The 23,982-nt window shown below is 42.6% G+C and overlaps 1 protein-coding gene across 7 annotated transcripts in view; it reads right to left on the bottom strand.

Annotated features, from left to right (window-relative positions):
* The window catches only part of LOC134866079 (partitioning defective 3 homolog), a 244,430-nt gene that overhangs the window by 130,861 nt on the left and 89,587 nt on the right, over window positions 1–23,982 (bottom strand). For 6 of the 7 annotated variants that reach the window (XM_063886007.1, XM_063886009.1, XM_063886013.1 and 3 more), the window contains exons 6-7: window positions 5,276–5,367; window positions 2,555–2,638 (exon numbers count right to left, since the gene is read on the bottom strand). In XM_063886007.1, coding sequence (XP_063742077.1) covers window positions 2,555–2,638; window positions 5,276–5,367 — 176 coding nt within the window. The remainder of the gene's footprint in view (window positions 1–2,554; window positions 2,639–5,275; window positions 5,368–23,982) is intronic. The other variant, XM_063886011.1, reaches the window with a different exon arrangement.

Below are 23,982 nucleotides of genomic sequence, written 5' to 3' on the forward strand. Positions count from 1 at the left end.
ATTTTTATTTGTGTTTATTGGGTTTTCAATGACCGCTTTGAACGCGAGTTTCTTGTGCAATATGTCTTAACACTTTTCACGCCTTTTTTAAATGTCCTTTATGAATAAACAAACATTGCTTTGCCTTACAAAGTCCTGCCGAAAAGCTGCTGTGCACTAACAGAAGGAATAATATTCCTATAAATGTAAATCTAAAGTTTACCTAAATACATACAATTGTGGTATTTCCCACGTAAAGTTTTTGATATGATTTGTTAGGTTGCATCTGTAATAGCTGGTGCAAACATGCATTACTGAGTAGAAAAACTCCCCTTCCTTTGGTCAGGTGCATATCATAGATCCGTCTGTGCCATCTTAATGAAATGCTTTCCAGTTAAAGAACAACAGTAATAGATGGATTGCTATGTTCTGCCTCTGCTAAACACACGTACTCGAGCGTACCGTGTGGTCCTGTCATTTGCATCATCAGTGCGCCGACGAGGCTTATGAGAGAAAGCAGTCACATCACCTCAGGGTGCTTCAGAGGCTGTGTGGGGGCGGCTTCTATTCAAAGGTAATCAACACGCTGCTAACTCCACGGTGGCTGTGATGTTTTGCAGGTGTTAATTTTCTAACCTCCAGGACTCCTGCGTCACTAGCGCAAAATAAACAAAGTGCTTTTCAGTGAGCGGCACCAGGGTCTATCTAGCACTTCAACCGTGCTGAGCTGGAAATGTTGTCGCCTGTAATCCGGCGTGGAAAACTGGCTTATGCCTCCCTGCGCCACCACAGCCACAGACTAACTTCACCTGAGAGGCCGCTTTACGGATTATAGATCCGAGTGTGAGGAAGGAAAATCAACCGCGGGGAAGAAAGACGGCACGAACCTAATCGAGTCTTCCCCGGTATATAGTCTGCGTCCGGGAGTTTTCCAAGGTAGTACAAGCGAGGTAAATTGGGTAAATTTTAGGGGTTTAATACTGGCCCTCGCCCAGGGCTTATAATTCAATATGAATGGAAATGCTATTACATAAAGGGCAGCAAAGTTCAGGAGTTTAACAAAGTTCAGAGACAATTCCGCTGATTGAATTTGAGTGAGAACACAATGCGATTTGCTGCGCATGGGGCTACTCCTCTGATGAAAGCCGGGAATCTTAATCTCGGGATAACGTCTACTCTGACATTCCCCCCAATAAAGGAAAAGTGCATTATAAATGTGCTTTTACGTTGATTGAGTCAGGCGGTGGAGAAAAGTGATATGATCTTGATTTTTCAATAAGGCACGACAGAGAGTTTGGAGAGGCTGATTGTGTTTGTGAGTCAAACTAAAAGGAACGTTTGTGGAACTGCATCTACACTAAATCGATCTATTTTTTAAACACTTTTAACATTATTTAAATAAAGAAAAGGACCTCTATGTAAGTGTCGGCATGAAAGGGGCCCTATTACGTTCATCTTCAGGTTCATATCAGTATGTAGTGTCTCTCCTGGGACATGTCTCCATGTTTAATGTTCAAAGAGCTCTTTATGTTTCTCATACTGTCTGTGCTGCAGCTCCTCTTTTCACCCTCTGTCTGAAACCAGAGCCCGGTCTGCTCTGAACTGGTTAGCTGGCCGGCTCTGTTGTGATTGGTCAACCGCTTACAGATGTCCCTGCCCCTTAGCCTATCACATACAATGTGTTGGAGAGCTAGCCAATAGAAGCGTGAGGGTTACATCGTGATGTCATTATGTTCCAGAGGTAAACAGAGGAGTCCAAGGCAGGTGAGGGGGGTTCTGGGGGAGAATAATAGGGTCTCCTTAAAAAGAAGTCACCCATTGAACTAATACTAACTGGATTCTTGTTGTAACTGAAAAAGCTGCATCGTTTGGATCGTAAGCTCCAGAAACTGCCTCTCGGGGTTTATTCAAACCAGATGTTAAATTCCTTTAATTCCATCGCAGCTTTGTTCCAGCTGTGTATGTGTGCCTCTGAATGTGTTGCAGGTGTGTGTGTGTGTGTGTGTGTGTGTGTTAGAGTGTGTGTGGTGTGCACTGCTCAACATATCCTTTGTATTGTGAAAAGCGGATGTGACAGCAGCCACAGAGAAATATGACAGTCACCTGCAAGCCCCAAACAAGCGTGATGGATCACTGTAAACCAGCAAATGGCTTCATGATGTCGACGTGTGTGTGTGTGTGTGTGTGGGGGGGGGGTTTGTTTGAGTGATGGAGTGATTACACATGGGCATTACAGAGGAATGTATGGTATGCGTGCGTGCGTGCAGTCAATGTGTAGACTCGTTTATGTATAAATTATGTAACAGTAATAAGGACAATTCATAATAAAGCACATACATTTACTATGTGTGTATATACTTCATCATTTCCTTCCTTTTTTTACATTTAATTGTTTTTATTATATGATTTTGTAATTCATATATTCTCTTTAATCATTTTAAGATACTATTTAGTCCTTAAGTTCTATATTGAACCATGTTTTTATAAATTAAGACCTCTTAAAGGCGCTGCGGTGTCTGCCGTCTCTCTGACTCTCTGTGTGAAAGCACCATGGCTCCGCTCGGGATCTGTTTACCTGCGGTCCCTGCCACTGAAAGGCACCACGTGGATCCCCAGGGGCCCACCGTCGTTTGACACCTCCACCAGTTTGACTATATCTCTGGCAGACGGTGACGGATGGAAGACGCCAGGGTGGGTGGGAGGATGCAGGGGGGAGGAGGAAGGGAGTGGAGAGGAGAGGGGTGACACCATGTGGGGAGAAACAAAAACAGGAAATGAGATGATGATGGCGAGGGAAGAAAGAAAATGATGAGGTGTCAATAAATTAAAACGGAGAGCAAGAAAGTGTCGGAGGAGAAAATAAAGACAGTAAAACAGAGCAATCCAAATCAACCGACATGTGAGGGATAACAGGGAACACCAAACTCAAATATTAGACTGAAAACAAATATCAAAAGGGAAACATCAGAGACTCAGGAGTGTATTTTTTAGCGATGCATCTGAAATGAGTTTCAAAATGCTCCATATTTATTCATTGGTAGGGAGGAAAGATCTTCTATTCTAGGCTGTTGCTGACTAAGTGTTCAAGACACATCAACACACACGTCTACAATGTGTAACACTGCCCTTCTAATGGCTCATTAACACCAAATGCAAAGGGACAATTTTGTGTAGCTTGATACGTACGATCTCAAAGTGCAAATATTGGTAAATTGACCGAAAAAGTTGGCTATCAGACTCTCATCCCGACGTACCGACATCAGAAATGTAAGAACTGATTATGGGCTGCTTATAGATGATCAATAATAACCATCTTTAAAGCTGATGACTTAAATCATGTTAGGGTTATACTGTGAATTCAAAAGATCAGAGTGACGTTTCATGCCTTATCGAGAAGAGGTTTTTTGAGGGTTGGTGAAGCAACTACATATATTTAAAAAGTCCTGATCCAGACTCTATTCAGAAAACAAGCATTTCTAAAGTTGCTTGTCAGCTTCCAAACATACCTGACACATCATTAATAAAGGCTTATTACAAATTGGAATCATACTGTATTCACTTCTGCAACATTTTGATCTGTTTATTATGGGATGGTTTCCCTGTAGAAGGTAGGTTTATATTGTGCATACAGTATGTATATTTATAGTGTATTTAAAACGTGCACTCTATAGATATTTATCCCTGGTTATTGATGTTAATTCTCTGGTTTACGCATTTGGTTTATATTCTACTGCTCATATGTATATCCTTATTGTTGTTATTTACTTCTAATTCACATTTAATGTCTTAACTATGCTGCTGGGACAGGAAAATGTCCCAATTTGGGATCAATAAACTATATTTGATCTTAACAACATTTCAAAATGATACTGTGGTCCAACTTACTTAAGTAAAAGTAAGCAAAAACCACCTTAGCACTGGAAGTTTGGAAAGATAAATGAAACTACGGATGCATTCGTGATGAAGCTGGAGGCTGTTTACCATTTAATTGCATTCATATGCAGATGAAGCGTTGATGACATCCTGTGACCCGTTAAAAGCACAACACACTGTCGCAGCTATTTGCTTTTTCTGACGCGGCGTCCTTCAGCTGAAATATCTACACACAGGAACACTTTACAAGATCTAATCTGCCCACAGCCGTGATTCAACGACTATGATTAGCTCGGGGAAAACGGGCCCCTCGTTGACAACTAAGAGGCGGGAGAAAGCCAGAGTCTCTGGGAAATAATAGGAATAATAACAATACCATACCTGCATATTAAACTGGAAGCATGCAACGGAGCAAAAAATAACAAAACAAAACACAGTGGTTAATAACTCGAGCTGAGCGGGGGGGGTGCGTGGGAGAGCTCTGATGGTGATGGCGAGACGAGGATCGCTTTGCCTCCACAAAAGAGAATTATGCAAATCAGGACGCAGGGGTTGAGATGAGATTCTCCACAAACAAACCTGCATTATAAAACAGACGCTGCTGGTCCACTTCTTAAACACTCATTCTGTAGAGAAGTGAGGATGTTCCTGGTCAACTTTGAAAACAAAATCTAGTTTTACACAAAATTAGAGGGTTTTTTTGTCATAGTTTTGGCTCTCTTTCCTATTGGCTGGTACTGACATTGTGCTGGTGTGTGTTGTCTCTTAATGCCATCAACCTGCCAGGGAATGCAGAGGAAAATTAGCATTTGTGGCTAACTCTAGCACACCAGCAAACTCCCTTTCCCACCAAACCAGTTCCAGTTCTAGCTCCGTGCTAGTGCTCTTCTGGTTCCGAAATGGTTCTTCTTTTTAGCCCCAGTTGTGTTTCTAGACCGGCAGTTCTTTTGGTGCTAGATAAGAACCGGTTTTCAGTGGAAACAGGAAGAACCGGTGCTTAATTGGGCACAAACTCCGAACTGGCACTGGAACCGCTCTGGTGGGAATGGGGCATCGAGTGCTCAAGTTGATTCATGTGCACTTTCTTAAATAAATAAAATGGTGAAAGGGAGGAGTTGTAAACACAGCATCGTGTGCCGTTAGGGTTAGGCAGGTGTGTTGACAAAAATGGGTTTGATAGCAAATCCTTCTCCTTCAAAAATAGGTCTGAAAAAGTTAGAAAGTTGGCTAATATCAGAACCCAGTTTGTCTGTATCGGCCAATATGAAGCAGACTGGTGTAAGGAAACAAGTTAAGATAAGTCACTTTAGAGAAGAGTTGTTAATAAATGCTTAAGTTCAGGTGGTTATTGAGTCTCAGCAGGAAGGTGAGGTCACAGAGAGGAGGACGCTGACCTATAATGACCTACGACTGAAGCACTTACTCTAGGGACCGGACGGGGGTGTGGTCCATGCAGGAGTCTGCTCGACCGACCGGCTCGATCCGGCCGTTCTCTTCTTCTCTGGCCTCGTCCTCCTGCAAGAGAGCAAAGCGGAACAAAGATGGTGTCAGAAAGCGTTGCCTTTACTGGTGTAAGTTGAGCACAAAACAAGTTGATTTGAGCCTGAATCGTTACTTTTGCTGCCAACTATTTCCCTAACCTTCAAACACTCAAGTTTCATTCAGCGGGGAAACGGCGCTGACCTGACGCAGTAAAGTCGAGCGGGTCGGAGGTCTTCCACAGGTGTAAAAATATAAGCCCTTTAAAAATTCTTATGCATTCAGAATGCCTTTTGTTCTCGTCTGGTATCAACTGGGTCTGTTTGAACACTGACGCTCATGACACACACACACACACACACACTCACACACACACTCAGGCAGCCGGGGCGCTGAGAGCAAAGAGGAGAAAAATGAGACGCAAAGAAAGAAGGTCATTAAAATTTCAGGGCGACACCGGAGAGGAGAGACGAGCGAGCAGCGGCAGCCTCCCCGGCAACCGGCCACCTCATCAGCATGAAAGTGAGCCTGCGGTTACTGAGGCTGCTGTACGGTTGCCATGACACTTCGGGTGCCTGGAGGACGTACAGCTACAGCGCAAAGAGTGAGTACAGGAGTGAGAGGCTGTGTGTGCAAGGACTTGTGACTGCCGAGTCTTCCCTTAAAGCTAGAGGTGCAGAACACAGAAGGAACAGGAAGTCTGGGAGGAATGGAGATGCAAATTAAGGATGTGGCATGTGGAATTTGCTTCCTCTATCAATAGTCAGCAGCGTTTTAGGGTGGGAAAACATTTTTAAAAAACACGTCTTTGTTTCCACTTGCATGTGTCATTTGTGCATCTGAGCCAAAAGAAAGTATCCAGGCTTCTTACATGTCTTAAAGCTGCCGTAGTGTGCCTCTTTGGGGGTTGCAGCACAGGCAGTATGACACAAATAAAGAGCTTTTTGAACATTAAAGCATGGAGACATGTCAAAATACAAATCTCAACCTGAAAGTTTGCATGATAAGGCCCCTTTAAAATGAAGAAATGCTATCACTGCTGCTCCATCTCCACATGTCGTTATCAACACGTGCAATGAAACCGTGAGGACAGAAATTCAGAACAGCAACAATCCTGCAAAAGCGGTATTTGAGTCCCGGTCGCAGTGAGAGAGGACAACCGAAGCGTACGTTGAAGATAAAGAAGCCGGCTGTTTTTAAAAGACATTACTCTGATCTGTGGACAGCAGCACTGCATTCCAAGATCTGTCACAGCACCATGAAGGGCTTTTGTAAAAAAGATAAAGAGAATCTTGCCAAAAATGTATCGTAGAGCACAGAGCAAGCCTTTGATTTACTAAATGTACAGATGTGTTTCTCTTAAATGCATGGAGGAGCAAAGCACCCATGATAATTTACAACAAGACACAATCACACACAGACCATCACAACTCAGAGAGCCTCAGAAACACATCCAACACTTTTCAATATTTATCAGGAGACGAGGACGGGAGGCCTGGGGGGGGGGGGGGACATCAGAGGGGGAGAGCTTTCTGAAGATGAGAGCAAATGAGATCGCCATTCATCACAGCTCACACACACAGCCACATCTCAGAGATGCTTTGTTTAAATACAGAGCATCTCTGAGGATCAGGCTGCACACAGAGAGAGAGTGTGTGTGTGTGTGTGTGTGTGTGTGTGTGTGTGTGTGTGTGTGTGTGTGTGTGTGTGTGTGTGTGTGTGTGTGTGTGTGTGTGTGTGTGTGTGTGTGTGTGTGGGAAATATACTAAAGGAGAGAGGTGAAGCAAGCAATGGTGATGGAATTACAGAAACAAATGAAGACACAATTAAAAATAGAAGTGTGTGGGAAAGAAAGTCTATTTTATTCATTATTTGAGGCGGCCATGGGTCAGTATGTCCAATTAATTCTGGAACAACATAATTACAATAGGCCAACAAAAGAGGAAGAGCATCCATCCATTGCAGTGGTTTGTTTTTTAATGATTACCCACTCACCCTGTTGAACCATGAAGTGAGGAGCAAAAACTTGAAACTGTTCTTTAAAAGGTCAAATGATGTTTGAACCTCAGCTGATGGAAGTGATTTTTGAATCGGCCTCTCATTCTTTGAACCACCTGTGGTTTAAAGGCTTTTGGTGGATTTTCTCTGGGATAATAGCAAAGTAAAAAAGAAAAATCTTGGTTCTAAAATGAAGTCAGAATTCCCAAAAATAGGAGGATTCCCAACAACTGAGAAATCCTTAATAAAAAGTGAAAATTCCCCCAAAAATTTATTTCTATAAAAAAGTCTGCATTCCCCCCAAAAGTCTGAAAATGTTTTTTTAAAAAGTCAGAATTCCAAAAAGAACAGACTTCCAAAAAAAGGAATAAAAAGAACATGATTTGCAAAAAAGTCAAACTTTCCAAAAAAGTCAAACTTTCCAAAAAGGTCAGAATTCCCAGAAAATTAAATAAGTCAGAATTCCAAAAAGTTAGGATTCCAGAAAAAAAGCACAAATTCTTTAAATAGTTTTGGGAATTGGACGAAAAGGAATTGTTAACTAAAAGACAGAATTCCAAAAAGTGAGATAAAAAAAACTCAGAAAAATTCTAAAAGTAAAATCTGAGATGAAAAATGGTCAGTATTCCCCCCCCCAAAAAAGATACACAAAAACATATTCAAATGTTGTATCTGAAGTATCAGAATTATGAACTTAATCTCAGAACTATTTACATTTTTGGTCAGATTATAGAAAAGAATTCACACGTCGCCCTAATCCTCTTCCACAGATTTGCACGTCACAATGTTTTTGCTAAATCCATTTCCACTCACCATGTCGCATTTTAGTTTTACCAATACAGCTATATTTTAACCTTACCCTCTTAAAATCTTCAACAAGTGGATAAAAGTGTTGGATAGAAATGAATGTGGCAAAAGTCTACTCTGTAAATAAATACATACACAAAGTGAGTGGTGGAAAAGCGAGGCCCTGTTTGGTAACGGTACACCTACCCTGCATATACAAGTCAAATGGAGCACAGCATGATTTCTTCATGTTGGAATGAAGCCTGTTTGTTGTTTAAATTATTAGTGATGTTTACATGACCCATGCCAGCTGTTTTCTTGGGCCTGTGCTTCATCTTTTTGATATACTGGTATGCTGCCTCTACAAAACAGTTTTCCCACAGAAGAAAAAAAGCACCAAGAAATATAGATTTAAAAAGCTACTACACGGTATGAGATTAAAAACCATTGGCTTTTCCCCAGAAATTGGCCCACAGTTGAGTAGTTTGATTGACAGACGCACCAATCGGCTTTTACTTCAAACTAGTTTCCCAGAAGAAGACAAACACGAGAAAATCTTGAAGAAACAATAATAAAAACCGACATGGTATCAGCTTAAGGAAAGACCACTAGCATCTTCCCAGCATTACCAACAACTTGAGTACTTTGATTGACAGGTGGACCAATCAGCTGTTACTTCAACTTTCCCCAGACGCAGACACTCAGAGATGCATCGCCACACTTTTCCCAACCACAACATCAAGACGTCGCCCTTTCCCGTCCGTGGGAGTGGGCCGGGCGGGCAGAGAGCCGCATTAATAATGCATGACTGAGTCGGGGGGTTAATGGCCAGCTGGCAGACAGGCAGGCAGGTAGGAGGCCGATGTGTTTTCCAGCCGAGTCATTGTTTGTTTCCTGGATGTGGAGAAGGAGAGGCGGACGGGCAGTTTTCAGGCCCGGGGGCTCATTAAAGATTAATAGGAGAATCCATTGGGGTCTGTCCTTTCTATCTCTCAGACTAAATGAAGTGGTCTGCGCTTTGTGTGTGTGAATGTGTGTAGATGTGTGTATAGGAGACAGAGTGAGTGGAGTAATGCTGCACTTTAATGAAGTGCTGCCCGCTCCCCTTTCCTGCCACTTTGACCACACTGTCACACACAGACTGATGTGTGTGGATGTGTGTGTACAGACACACTGTCAGGCAGGGAGAGGAGCAGCTCTGTTTGCAGAAATGGAGTCTAGCTTTCTCTGTATGCTGGCAAAAATGCACACATTAGGTCTTTGAATGAATAGTTAATGTTGCATTGTTTAAAATATTCTAAAATAAATCAATAAAAGCAGGTCAAATGTAGTAATTTGGGACTGTTTGAATCCTTTAGTTTATTTATACATGGCATTACATTTAGCTGAAGATATTTTTCAAAAGTGACTTAAAAATAAGTGCAAAAAACCATCAGGACAAAAACTCAGAAGAGCCAAAACTGCCTGTGGGAAAAAAGGTTTTTGGTCCATTTTCTCTGGAATAATTGCAAGTACAAAATAAAATCTGAATTCTAAAATGAATTGAGAATCCCCCAAAATATGAAATTAAAAAAAAAAGTGAAAATTCACCAAAAAAAAAAAGGAATTTCATTTTTTTTAGAAATTAAAGAAATTCAGATTACATTTTTTTTACCAACAAAAAGTCTGAACTCTGCACAATTTATTATTATTTTTAAAAATATGTTTTAGGTCGGTGAACGTGAAGGCCAAATAATTCGGTTTGACACTGTGATGAAAACAGCATTATTTATTTTAAATCCAAATGTGTCTAAATGTGAGTGTTACATCTCCAATCAAAATACCAGAAGTCCTTTCTTAGTTCCACAGAGGAGAAATGTACAATTCCAAAATACTATACAACCAAATGTATTTAGATTTTTCTGATTTATTTTGCTGTAGATCTTTAGATCGACAACCTTTACGTAACTGTAAAACTGGTCTTCAAGTCGACTGTCTACAGTTCCAATTAACTCATCATTTAAATGAAGTAATACATCGCACACCTTGTAGAGTCTCACACAAACAGACCAACACCACAAGTTGAAAATGGTTGTTTTTTTAGATTCATAAACGTGTATTCATTTTATTCAGAAATATAATATAAGTGTTTTGTATTCCTTAAAATAATGTAGTGGTTCCAAAACTCATTCATAACGTTGTTTAGAATAATTTCCAACATTTAGCTTAACATTTAAGTGTTGTTTAAATAAATTACAACATCTCATCATCTTGGTTTTAGTTGAAATATCCTTTAAATGACCTTTCAAAGAGGGCTACAACATCCAGAAAGAAACCCCTTTTAGCTTTAAAACTTTAGATATTGATTTATTTTATGGATTTTCTCATTCCTTTTCTAAAGAGAAGCACACAAGCTAACCCTGAAGACAAGAACATGTGGAAGTGGAACACACATAACATACCATCCATCACTGTTAACTGGTATCCGAGTCCTCTCCAGCAGAGCTCCATATGGCTACTACCGGATGAAACTCTGGACCAGGGATAATAAATTAACCTTAACCTCTAACCCTAGAACCTGAAGACCACCAAACACCATCTGTGTGTTTCAAAGAGACAGATACATGAAAGATAGTTTGGATTTTCCATAGAAACCCGTTTTGTCCAGGTCAGTGTACCAAGTCTCTTGATGATTGACAGGACCGAATCAAAAAGAGCAGATATTTGATTTTACTTGGAGGAGAATTAGAAAAAAAACAGATGAAAAGAAATAAAAACCTTCAAAAGGCTTCTGGGTCACACACACACACACACACACACACACACACACACACACACACACACACACACACACACACACACACACACACACACACACACACACACACACACACACACACACACACACACACACACACACACACACACACACACACACACACACACACACACACACACACACACACACACACACACACACACACACACACACACACACACACACACACACACACACACACACACACACACACACACACACACACACACACACACAGCGCCAGGTGTGCTCACTTCACATCTTCAAATTCCCATCAAAACCAGTCAGGAGGTTCATTGAATGGAAACGCCTGGCTGAACATGTCTTATTTACTGGGTTAGTCAAGATTCTGCCTTACTGGTACTGGTGTAGGATGTCAGGCTGACACCGGCTGTGGAAGGGAGTCGTTGTCTTACATTTAATCAAGCTGAGTGTTTATCGGTAATGCACTTTGATGGTGCTTTCCCTACTCTTTGTGACCCCTCCAAGTGCTTTAACCTACCAACAGACTGACTGCAGGGGCTAGGGTTGGGGTTTGAGACCAAGGCCCCAGGTAGTGCACTGACCAGCAGTGGCTCAGTCAGTAGGGGCTTGGACTGGGAATTGTAGGGTCGCCGGTTCAAATCCCCGAACAGACTTGAAATATGGAAGGTGGACTGCTACTTGGAGAGGTCCCAGTTCACCTCCTGGGCCCTGCTGTGGTGCCCTTGAGCAAGGCACCGGACACCTCCAATCCCCCCTCCCCATTGCTCCCCGGGCGCTGCACAATAGCTGCCCACTGCTCCTAGTACTAGGATGGGTTAAATGCATAGGACCAATTTCACTGTGTGTGCATGTATGTGACTAATAAAGAGGGTTTCATCCTCCGATGATCTATCTATCTGAAGTTGAAATAAATGTATGTAGTGGCCAAACGGTGGTACTACAACATGTGTGTCATTCCGTGACGTAAATGGACCAAAGATATCTCAAATAATTGTATCGTTAGGTCCTAAAAGTTGTATAATGCGCTTAAAACCAAATCTAGAATTATTTTACCTCTCTAGTAATTTAACTGATCCAAGACTGGCCATGATGATGCATATTGGAGGTGGGGCTTAAGGAAAACGCAGGTACCCACGCTCTATAGACCAAGACACACACACTTTAGCCCATTTCATTCATAAGAACGAATGGGGTCCTTCTTCTTCCAACGCTGTATCAAGTTCTCTTTATGCATCAGTGGTTTAAACTCATCTTTCTAAGTGCCTACCACAGACAATCCAGAACAACCTGAAACATATAGGCCTACTGCTTTCAAAGTTTTGGATAAACTACGTGGAGTTCAAATGAACCTGATGCCACTGATAAGTTTGATGCTGCCGAACACAACACACTCCCATCTGCCACGACAGGAGAGACGACTGATTAATGTCCCTTATCGTCTTTGTGAGAGACCACAATGCATCATTAAAGGCAAGCTTTCAATTATGGATCCCTGAGCTAATTCAATTAGTCTCCTTTTGAAGACACTTTGATAATAGGATCCAGACGGGCCGCCGGCATCGTCAATAACTCGAGGATTCATTGAGCGGAGAGGATGTTATCTCAGTTTATATCATCCTGTCTGCCGGTTGGGCCGTTACAACAGAAGAGGAGGACGGTGCATGTTTGTGTGTGTGTGTTTGGTGTTGTGGTTGGAGCATATGGTATAAAGAAAGAAAAAGGGAACAAAGTGCCTGTGTTTGCATGTATACAACTTCAGAAGAAAGATGTTTGTTAGTGCATTTCTGAAAGGTTGTACAGAACCAAACCTGGGATTTTCTTAGCTCTCTCAAAGGTTTCAATGAAGGTCTTTGTCCTAAGCCATGTTTGTGAATCTCTATTCTTGTACACTTATTTTACAAGTCACGCATGGTTTATTCTTTACCAATTTCATATGATATTGGTCTGACGAGGATAAGCCTTTGGCGGCAATATTTCTTCTATTCTAGTTTTAGTTCTTGTGTAGCAAATGGCTGTCCAGGACAATGCTTTATTTTCTGAATGCTGGTCATTGGCGTCAGAAAAAGTCGTCTTTCATATGCAGACATCTGTTGACAGAGATTTTAAAAAGCCACATCTGAGATCGCATTTCGGCCAACGTGTTCTACTCTTCTTAGTCTTGTTGAGGAATGTTAATCTGCATGCAACCAAGCATGATTGGTCAACCTAATCGCTCAGAAACCAAAACGCTTCTGATACCAAAGTGTTGTCCTGTTGCCTGCATTCGTAATTAGATATCCAATTACAGAGATTCGTTTTCTTATTAACACGCTTTCGTTGTGGGACTTGCCATTTCGTCCGTGTTTGGGAAACTTTTATACGTTTTTCCATTAATTACGGGTGTATTTTTTACACAAATTGTTCACCATTTTTCTTTGTATTTGGCCGGTACATAGCCCTGACTGTAATCCTATCCAACACCTTTGGGATGATCTAAATCTGCACATTGCAAGCGACACCTTATCACCCACCATCAGTGTTTAAGATCTAACGCTGTTTCGAGACATGAGAGTAAAAGCATTGCAAGCGAAATCTGGGGGACAACTTGTATGCAAGATGAGAGGCTGATATTTATAGCTTGGCCAGATAAAGTTGAGGATGTATCTAGCAGAAAGTCCGCTTTCTTCTCTACGCACACTGAAGCGTTGAGTGCTGCTGTAGCGATCCACTTAATTCAACAGCAATTTCTGCAATCCAATTCAAATCAAAGCTGATGGGGTTGGTGGAGGGGTATCACCACGGCGAAATACGCACCGCAATTTCCTCAGCAATAATAAGACAATGGAACCTCATCAGGAATACAAGCAATTTCAAATCTCACATTTTAGGAGCCGCTGTCTCCGGAGAGCTCAGTCACAGTTTCACATGTGAAATAGAAAATGTAGAAGGTGTGAATTAGGTTGTTTTGCTACTGGAAGATGCTTTGATTTAACACACTCAGAAGGGTTGATACCTTTGGATATTAATATAGATATCTTTTCCATAAAAAATACTCCAAATACTCCAAAGAAAGACTAGAGAGAAACCAGGTAGAGAACGACTCAAAGAGAATGACAGCGGCAGATAGATAGCGAGACGGACAGAGAAGCATTACACAGAGGAACAGAAACCCGTGACAGAGCTCGTTCAAAGGATGACAAATGACACTTTGAAAACTCGAAAAAACCTGAGGGGGTTCAGGAAAGTTTCGACATGTGTTGTGTTTGTCTGTGTCCACTTTATCTGAAGGGTTTTTCCACTGCTCACCAATTGTCTAAAATATCACATATTTCTCTATGGGAGATGCAGGAATATCTTGTCTTGATAACAACAGGTGGAGTGGGAGCATTGGTGCCAATTCTGAGGGAGAGTATTTCTTCACATTCATACATTTCTGATGCAAATTGCCTATTTTCTTTGTGCTCAGCTGGACGAGTGAACCATGTAAGTTGCATATAGACAGGTTTTCAGTGCATGCAGACCCATGAAAGTCACTAAAACGCTGCTTCATAATACATGTGATATATATTCACGTACAAGGTTGCTGTGGGACTTATTCAGCGTAGGTAAAGAAGACATAATGCTCACAAATTGTAACCCATGCAAGTCCAACATGAGCCGAAGAGGAACGACTTTACACGGGCAGTCCTTACAATTTCATTTCCATGTCAACACAAGTGAAAAAGTCAGACATTGGCATCTAAACTTTACAAAGAAATCATAAATTGGTCAAAATGTTTTGCATATCTAAGCATACTTGGAAATCAAATCCTACAAGCTAATCCAGAGCCATTTTCTTTACTTGAAATATCCTCCTTTTACCCCGCTAAGGTCTTGGCCCGGCCCTCTGAGGCTGTCTGGCATCCGGCTGGTGTGGACAGATTATTTAGACAGTAATCAGCCAGAGTCGGAGTGAACGTTGATGTAGGCCTGAGTCCAACACACACTCGCACAATCAGCTTGACTTGGCTCTCCTGGCAATGTCAAACATGACACAGGTGGAGGGAGAGTGTGTACTTATCCATGCATGTGTGTGTGTGTGTGTGTGTGTGTGTGTGTGTGTGTGTGTGTGTGTGTGTGTGTGTGTGTGTGTGTGTGTGTGTGTGTGTGTGTGTGTGTGTGTGTGTGTGTGTGTGTGTGTGTGTGTGTGTGTGTGAGAGAGTGAGCAAGAAATACAATACAGTTCATGGATTGTTAGAGAGATGGAAAGGACTTTGCCAAAGTGTGCATGTGTGTTTATATATGTAACCCATATGGGGAACAGAACAATGTGTCGACTGGAATGGATCAGATGCACACAATGAGGTTCAGTTGATGTGTGTAAAGACAGCAAACACACGAGTGGGTCTATTCGCCAAATTAAAGACAAAACTAACAATGAGTGTTGTAATAAGGTGGTTGGCCACCATGAGTCTACAGAACAGCTTCAAAGCTCTTAGTCGCAGATTCTGACATCAAAAAATACAGTATTTCCTCATTGGGTCTTTAGTAACGGGGGTCTAGAGTGTTGTCTTATTCCATAAAATCCAAAAGGTCATTAACAATAAGTTGATTAACTAATAAATTAACCGTTCTGACAAAAATACATGTTTTATTAATTCCCTAACATTCAGTGGTTCAGTTTCTGAAAATCCCTTAGAAAAGCCTCTCTTAACTTGGAGATGCTTCTAAAAGAATACTCCAGATCCTAAAATAAAACATGTAAACAAAGCATCAAACGTCGGGTTATACGACCAACGTAGGACTTTATTAACCTGCCACTAAGTTTGAATACTTTTCTCCGTTTGTGGGCATCATCAGATCTATGGTAACTACTGTAAAGGTTTACATTTCGCGACCACCACTTTCCCACAGAGGGGCTTCCAGACACGTGTACGATTGTAAACCAATTTCTCGTGACTTCACAGCATTGACGCCGGCTTTCAGCTTTCAAAAGCTGGTTCAACTCGGGCACCAACAACCTCAAATTGCCTGGTACCAAGAAACCGAGAGCTGTGGCTGTTATCCAACATGCAACTACAACCAACTGTGACCCATAACACCAAAACAGAACCAGAATTCTATGCATTGGTGAAGGTGTGCATGTGTATGTCCGGTACACACGTTTTGTTATGTAATACCAATGAAAACGAGCGGATAGATAAGTGTCTATGGAGCAAAAAAACTGGCAAAATATCCCAAGGAGGGGAGCTGTGGATTATGATGACACTGCTCTCACACACCCACACCCACACACACACACACACACACACACAGAGTTGTCAGATTGAAGGCCATTATTCAGGCCGACAGTAATGGCTGCTGGTAAGTAGAACACTGTCTCTACATAAACAAGTGAGGGAGAAACCACAAAAACTCACACTCCTGGTACCTCTCCCTCCGTGACTTTTTTCCCCACATCCTGCCGCAGTGTGTGTGTGTGTGTGTTGCACCTTCAGCAGTAATGCTTCACAGCGGTACACCGACCAGCAAGCAATGACTCAGGATCTTCAGACAAACTGAGTCTGAACCGGATCATTATTCCCTGTCATCCTTCCTCATTACGGTTTAGTTTTAACAGAATGGTGTACCGCTTTTCAAAAGGCAGTGGCTCCTTCATGTCCAACTGTTTTCGCTTAAACTGCATGGGAGGCTAAAACCAAACTTAGAAAATGTGCATTTCAAGAGGCCTCCTTATGCCTTCCCTGTAGGGTATTACATGTGTTTGTGTGCATGTAAATGATCTGCAAAGGCTAAAATTCCAAAGTTCACTCCAGAAGAAGTTCTATCTCCTCCATCGGACTCCTTTGTTCACTTCAGTAACATAGTGACATCACTTTGTAACACCCACGCTTCTATTGGTCAGCGCTCCAACACATTGTACGTGATAGGCTAAGGGGCGGGACATTTCTAAGCGGTTGAGGAATCACAACACCTAACCAATCAGAGCAGACTGGGCTCTGGTTTCAGACAGAGGGTGAAAAGAGGAGCTGCAGCACAGGCAGTATGAGAAAAATAAAGAACATATTAAGTCGTCTTAGAATGAATTAAAATCCAAGTATAGCGAAACTAGAATCATCACGCAGAATGAAATGTTTACTTAGCGAGTAACAGGTGCTCTAACAATGATTAGCCGCTCTGTGGGTTGGACGTTCGGGGCTGAGGTGTTCTAACCCTCCTGATCCCGCAGATACGGGGCTATCTCTCAACTGTTTGCTGGATTTCATTTTGGGAGCACAGCAGGACTTAATAATCATCTCTTCCCCTCTTCTGTCAGATCCCTCAGATGCTGCTCTGATAACAGCTGACACCTGCTGCTCTCATCCTTCTCGTCTGTCTTTGATCGCTCCGTGGACCTGATAAACTCCTCCGCAAAAACACCCTCCTTTCAGCCGCCGACGTCTCCGTCTCTTGTTCTCCCCTAAAGCACTAATGATACAACTCTGATTTTAATCTTTGATTTCTTTTTGCGTGTTATGATTATGTTTGCTCCCATCTGCTCCACCTGGTCTATTTTTAGGAGTAATTAGATCTGGGGAGCAGGTGATGAACAGCAGATTATGTGTGTCCTGACGGCAGGTTGCACCCAGAGGTGGATATACCCTCAGGGGTGGGGGACTGTGGAGCCTCAAGAGCGGGGAGAGTTGTCTTTCATCTTCCCCTCCATCTCTATTCCTGCTCCCTCACCCCATCCTCCTCCAGCTGGGAGGGATCTGAGCTCCCACAGCTCCCTGTCATATTAAAACCAAAAGATCAAAGGCGATGAGGAGCGCAGGAGAACAGGAGAGGAATAAAAAATAAAGGAGATGAAGAGAAGAGCAAAGAGAAAAGGGGGGGGATCGATAGAGGGAGTAATGGGGAGTAGAGAGGACGAACAGCAATGAAGTTACAGATGGAGAACATTTGATATGATGTGAGGAAGTTCACTCTGAACCTCGAGAAGTGTTCGCCTGAAGCAGAGAATACGTTTTTAATGTCCGCCTCCAGACACGTTTGAAAGTATGCTATGATTCATATTTAGCTAATGTTTTTCCCAAGTATAAAGTTTGTCATGTGTAATGTTAGATAAGCTGTCTGTTTCTCCGTGAGAGGTAACACGGCTCAGCTGTACATGTTTGAGGAGTCTGTGTGATAGGAGGCGTCATATTTCATGTGTTGATGTTATAGTCTAATGGGCAATCTCGGCACTGGAGGTGAAGTGGCTAATCAGTCAGTCTGTTAGATATTCTCATCATAAATAAAAAGGTATTAATGGCTCCAATAGGACGTTTTAAGTTCCTTAACTGAATTTGTGAGACATTATATAACTTTATAAGACATCTCTTAACTCGAGAGGAATGGGGAAATGCTTCTCCGTCGACAAACACATTGTTGCCTGGAAGGGATCTTTAAGTTTATAGAATAGTGAAAGCAGAGTTTGTTCTTGACAAATGCAGTACGAGGCCGCTAACGTCATTTCCCGCCAAAAATAAGCCCGCCCACTTTCCAGTGAAAATCCTGCATTAGATCGAAGCAGAAAATAATAGTGTCTTCACGTCTTAAAGCTGCTGAGTCATATATTGCACCTCAACCAACTAATAGATCCAGAGCTCCGGTTTCTTTACTTCCTCTCCAGAAAAAAGGAGAGTAAAAGAAAGGATCAGAAATCTCAGTTTCAGTGTCAGCCTGCTGCCTGCCACTCGACCACCAGCAGACCCACCGGACATCCATTCCCTATTTATTCTCCGTAAGCTGTCTCTGCCGTCTGACCAGACATCTGACCCCATCTTCATATTTCTGGACTCATTAAACCCTTTCTGACCAAGAGACATTTTTTAACGGGGAGAATCTGAGATGGAGCAGCCCCCCTGTTAGCTGGTTTAGACAAAACCCTGGAAAGCATACCAACGGATTTATGATTCAAGATTGTTTTCCTTGCGTTACAAGGAAGGTACCTAAAAGAAAAAGTTCTGGTTTGAGACGTGGATGAAATGTCCTGATAATAGCATGAAAGGGTTAAATAATAGGAGTCATCATTAACTGAATGTATGAACCTGAGAAAGAGAGCGCTGAGTCATAGAGAAAACAATGAGGGGTATTAAAGCGAGGAAGATCAAAAGAATTAATCAAAGTAATTCCAGGAGAAAAGAGAGAAGGGGTCGGAGTAAAGGCTCGTAAGATTCACACTGAACCGTTGTCACATCTGCAAACACTAACACACACCTGCAGTGTTTATCTGTACAGCCATTCACACTACACTCACATAGAAGAGAAACAGAAGGAGATGACACACACACACACACACACACACACACACACACACACACACACACACACACACACACACACACACACACTTCTATCTAAGCTCTACAGCAGCACCTACTGGTTGAATTCACACTCATCCTGCTGATTTGAAAAAGGTGGACTGTCCATCTGTCTTATTAACACACACACACACACACACACACACACACACGGATACTCTCTCTCTTTCCATATCTCACACTTTTTGTGAGCCTCACATAGAAAAGGATATGCATGTGAACAAACCTGGAAAGAAAAGTACAATTTCCCATGGACAAAACTTCTACATGCAGGCTTGAATTAACACACACACACACACACACACACACACACACACACACACACACACACACACACACACACACACACACACACACACACACACACACACACACACACACACACACACACACACACACACACACACACACACACACACACACACACACACACACACACACACACACACACACACACACACACACACACACGAGTCTGAGGTGATTTATGAGTGTGAGGCTCAGGTTTGCATGATTTATCCTGCTAAAGCTGCACCATGCACCTGAGGGACTCAACTCTCCAGTACACACACACACACTGCATGGAGGCTTGTTAGTTAGTTAGGAAGCACGAGAGAAAGGTGTGTGTGTGTGTGTGTGTGTGTGTGTGTGTGTGTGTGTGTGTGTGTGTGTGTGTGTGTGTGTGTGTGTGTGTGTGTGTGTGTGTGTGTGTGTGTGTGTGTGTGTGTGTGTGGTGTGTGTGTGTGCGTGCGTGCGTGCGTGCGTGGTGCATGCATGCATGGCCATTAAGATTTGTTTTGGTGCATATGCTTATGGTGTAATTGGGTTTTTATTTTGTTCCTGTGTGTGCACACACACTTCTTAACTGGAGTGTGAATGCACTGCATGCATAATACATGTGTGTGTTGATGAAATCCTGTGGTGTGTTGGTGTATACCTGTGTATGGGTCAAAAGGTTTGTTGTACAAAAGAAGTGTGTATATGCAGGGTTTTTCATAGAGGCCCTATTATGCATTTTGGGGTGTAATATCTGTTTGAGTGCATGTAAATGGTCTGCAAAAGCTAGAATCCCTGTGTTCCCTCCCTTACTATGGAGAGGGTATGTGCGTTACCTAGCATTGCGTAGAAAAGGATCCAAAATGAGCCGGCTGTTATGTTGCAATTACAGAAACAAGCTAAGCTAATTAACTCCTCCTTACTTCTGCAGAGTCATTTGTTCCGGGAATAAATAGTTTGTAATAGATTGTAACCTTTCCACTTCAAGACAAGAGCCAGATGTGAGTGTGTTTCTTGTCCAGAGGGGAAGGGACTGTATATATGTTTAAAGAAACAAGCTGCTGTTAGAGTGTGTGAAGTATAGGAGATGCTGTGTGGGAATATGCACATGTCAGCATTAACGTTTCTGCACAGGTATGGAGGAAGGTGTGTGTGTGTGTGTGTGTGTGTGTGTGTGTGTGTGTGTGTGTGTGTGTGTGTGTGTGTGTGTGTGTGTGTGTGTGTGTGTGTGTGTGTGTGTCTGTGTGTGTCTGTGTGTGTCTGTGTGTGTGTGTGTGTGTGTGTGTGTGTGTGTGTGTGTGTGTGTGTGTGTGTGTGTACACTCCTGCATGTCTGCATAACAACATCCCCAGTGAGTTGTGAAAATCCTCCATCCCACCATGAGAGATTACTCAACACTCCCTCAGCAGTCTAATGGCTAACCACACACACACACACACACACACACACACACACACACACACACACACACACACACACACACACACACACACACACACACACACACACACACACACACACACACACACACACACACACACACACACACACACACACACACACACACACACACACACACACACACACACACACACACACACACACACACACACACACACACACACACAGCTACCAGTGAATGAGTTCTGACCTCCAGTAAGTCATCATCATTAATTACACAGACCCAGTTTGACGATAACTAAGTTTAGAGGATGCTAATTGGGCGGAAAAAGGTACGAGTGTCAAACTTTCTGAAGGTATTTCTATTTAAATCCTACATAGTCCTTGAAAGAATCATTTGATGTGGAATCATCTCCACATCATTTGTGTTGGTGCACACATGGAAAGCATCAGATCTTTGGGAAACATGTTTGATACCAGGCACACCCTGGCTAAATTTCTTTGCAATCTGTGAGTGTGTTCACTGCTCTGACACATCCTGATTTCGGTTGTGTGAAAGAAATGTCCACGTGTTGCATTCACTATTTACAGACGATCCAACGATAATCCATCGTGTGTGGTCACGTACAGATATATACAGCATATAGGGGTCCAGATGCTCTGTGTTACCGCTGCAGGCTGCAGATATCAGCGGTAGAAGGTGTGTGTTGTCCGACAGCAGGTAATCACCTCCAGGCGGATTGTGAACGAATAAAACCAGCCCCCGCTGCCCCGTGAAAACCCTGATCCTGATCCCGACTCATCAACGTTTCATGAACTATGAGAGAGCAACCCTGACTTCAATGCTGTTACTATGTATACAGGATTAATAGAGCTTCTCTAGAACAGGAATCTGAAATATAAAGTCCTTTTCATCCACAAAATGTTTAGGAACTAGAAGTATATCTGAAAATCATAACTTTTCAAATAGAATACAAAGAGACTGCAGTCGTTGCTTGGGGTAAAGACTGACTAAGCTATGGCCGTGTGTGTGTGTGTGTGTGTGTGTGTGTGTGTGTGTGTGTGTGTGTGTGTGTGTGTGTGTGTGTGTGTGTGTGTGTGTGTGTGTGTGTGTGTGTGTGTGTGTGTGTGTGTGTTTTAGTTTGCTGATTTGAGGTCTGTGGCTGCCTGGATGTCCTACACGCAAAATCAAAGCCATAAACACGTAAACAAAAAGGTAACAGACACAATGAAACACACACAACACACACACACATACACCTCTATATTCTCCGCAGCACCTCCAAGCATCTCTCATTAATACACACTCGACTGACAGCTCGCTGTTGCCATGGCGACCCACTACCTGTTGCCAAAGGGGAGCTGTGAGCGTAGGGGGGAGGGGGGTCTTGTGAACGCAGTCCGATGGCGGCCGTGTGTGTGTGTGCCAGCGGCTCGCACGATCACCCACTCGGGAGCGGAGAGCAGTTTCATTCAATCAGACCGAGTTCTGGCGCACTCTGTACCGTTATGAGAGAAATCTAATTCTCCACACGGGGTGAAACAGGCCTTCTTCATTATGTGGCGCTCCATTCTAATTTTACTCTTCATTTTTCCTGTTTTTTTTAGCCAGGAAGATAAGAGGAAACTAAACTCGGGGAAATCGTCAATTCATCATCCCCAGCTTCTCGACTAATTAAATCACCGCCTGTCCTGTTCTGGAGGAGCTGCATTTCATTCACATACCGCTCTGTCTTAACAAAGCTTTTGTATACTACTGCATAAATGGATCTCTGGGCTAATTGTGTTGAAGCACAATTATTTGTGGTGTTGTAATGAACATATAAAAGCAGTATGGATTTTAAATATGCATGAAATGCCCAAAACTACCAGAACTGGCTCTAAATCAGACTCTATTCTTTTTATTTATTCATATAATTCTCCTTTTCAGGTTCAAATCAGTATGCAGTGTGTCTCTACTGGGACATTTTCACCCTCTGTCGGAAACCAGAGCCCAGTCTGCTCTGATTGGTTAGCTGGCCGGCTCTGTTGTGATTGGTCAACCGCTTAAAGATGTCCCGCCCCTTAGCCTACGTACAATGTGTTGGAGCACTAGCCAATAGAAGTACCAAGTGGTACATAGTGATGTCACTGTGTTAAGGACGCAAACAATGGAGTCCAATGGATGCATTTCTCTGGTGGGAACACAGGGAGTTGAGCCTTTGCAGACCATTTACATGCACAGAAAGCCAACCGCTTACAGATGTCCCGCCCCTTAGCCTATCGCGTACAATGTGTTGGAGCGCTAGCCAATAGAAGCCTGAGTGTTACAAAGTGATGTCATACTTTGGAATTTTAGCCTTTGCAGACCATTTACATGCACAGAAAGCCTATATAAGTCACAACAGGAAAGAGATAACCCCAGAGGCCTCTTTAAACTTTAGGTGCAGCCTTTGTTCCAGGATGAGTTTGCCACTTTGCTATCCAGACCGGTAACTTAGACAGCTTTTAATCCCAAACGATAACCTTAAGCACCAGCTCTGGTTCTGAGTGAGATATTGTGACGGAGAGAACTCTAACAACCCATTACAACAACAATAATAGTCAATGGTTACAGACTTTTGCTTCCAACAAAAGCCATTCTTCTTGATTCTGCTGTAATCTATTCTGTCATTTGATTATTAAAGTTGGAGAACAACAAAAAAAAAAAGCTTTTCCCATCAAGTTACAACATCTTTCCTGGAACAAAGAAAGCTAAGTGGAGCTTAAATCAAAGTGACACAGAGCAGTGACAGCGGGACGACTGTGTGACAACAACAGCCAGTGCGTGTGTGTGTGTGTGTGTGTGTGTGTGTGTGTGTGTGTGTGTGTGTACATGTGTGTGAGCAGAGGAGGGCATATGGCCTTCAGCAGGTCATTAATACCAACTACACCACCCTGCAGTGACCTCCACCACTTAACCCCGCACTGAAACCTGCTGTAAGACACACGAGGGAGACGGTGCATCTCCGACTCTAATGGGGAGAAGTCGCTGTAACCCTTTAGTGGAAGAAACTGTGAGAAAGATAGCAACCCGTTTAAGTTAACTAGCACTAAGCAGAGTTACTAAGTGCCTATGATGAAAAA

The sequence above is a fragment of the Eleginops maclovinus genome, chromosome 6 (genome assembly GCF_036324505.1).
Source record: "Eleginops maclovinus isolate JMC-PN-2008 ecotype Puerto Natales chromosome 6, JC_Emac_rtc_rv5, whole genome shotgun sequence".
NCBI lineage: Eukaryota > Metazoa > Chordata > Actinopteri > Perciformes > Eleginopidae > Eleginops > Eleginops maclovinus.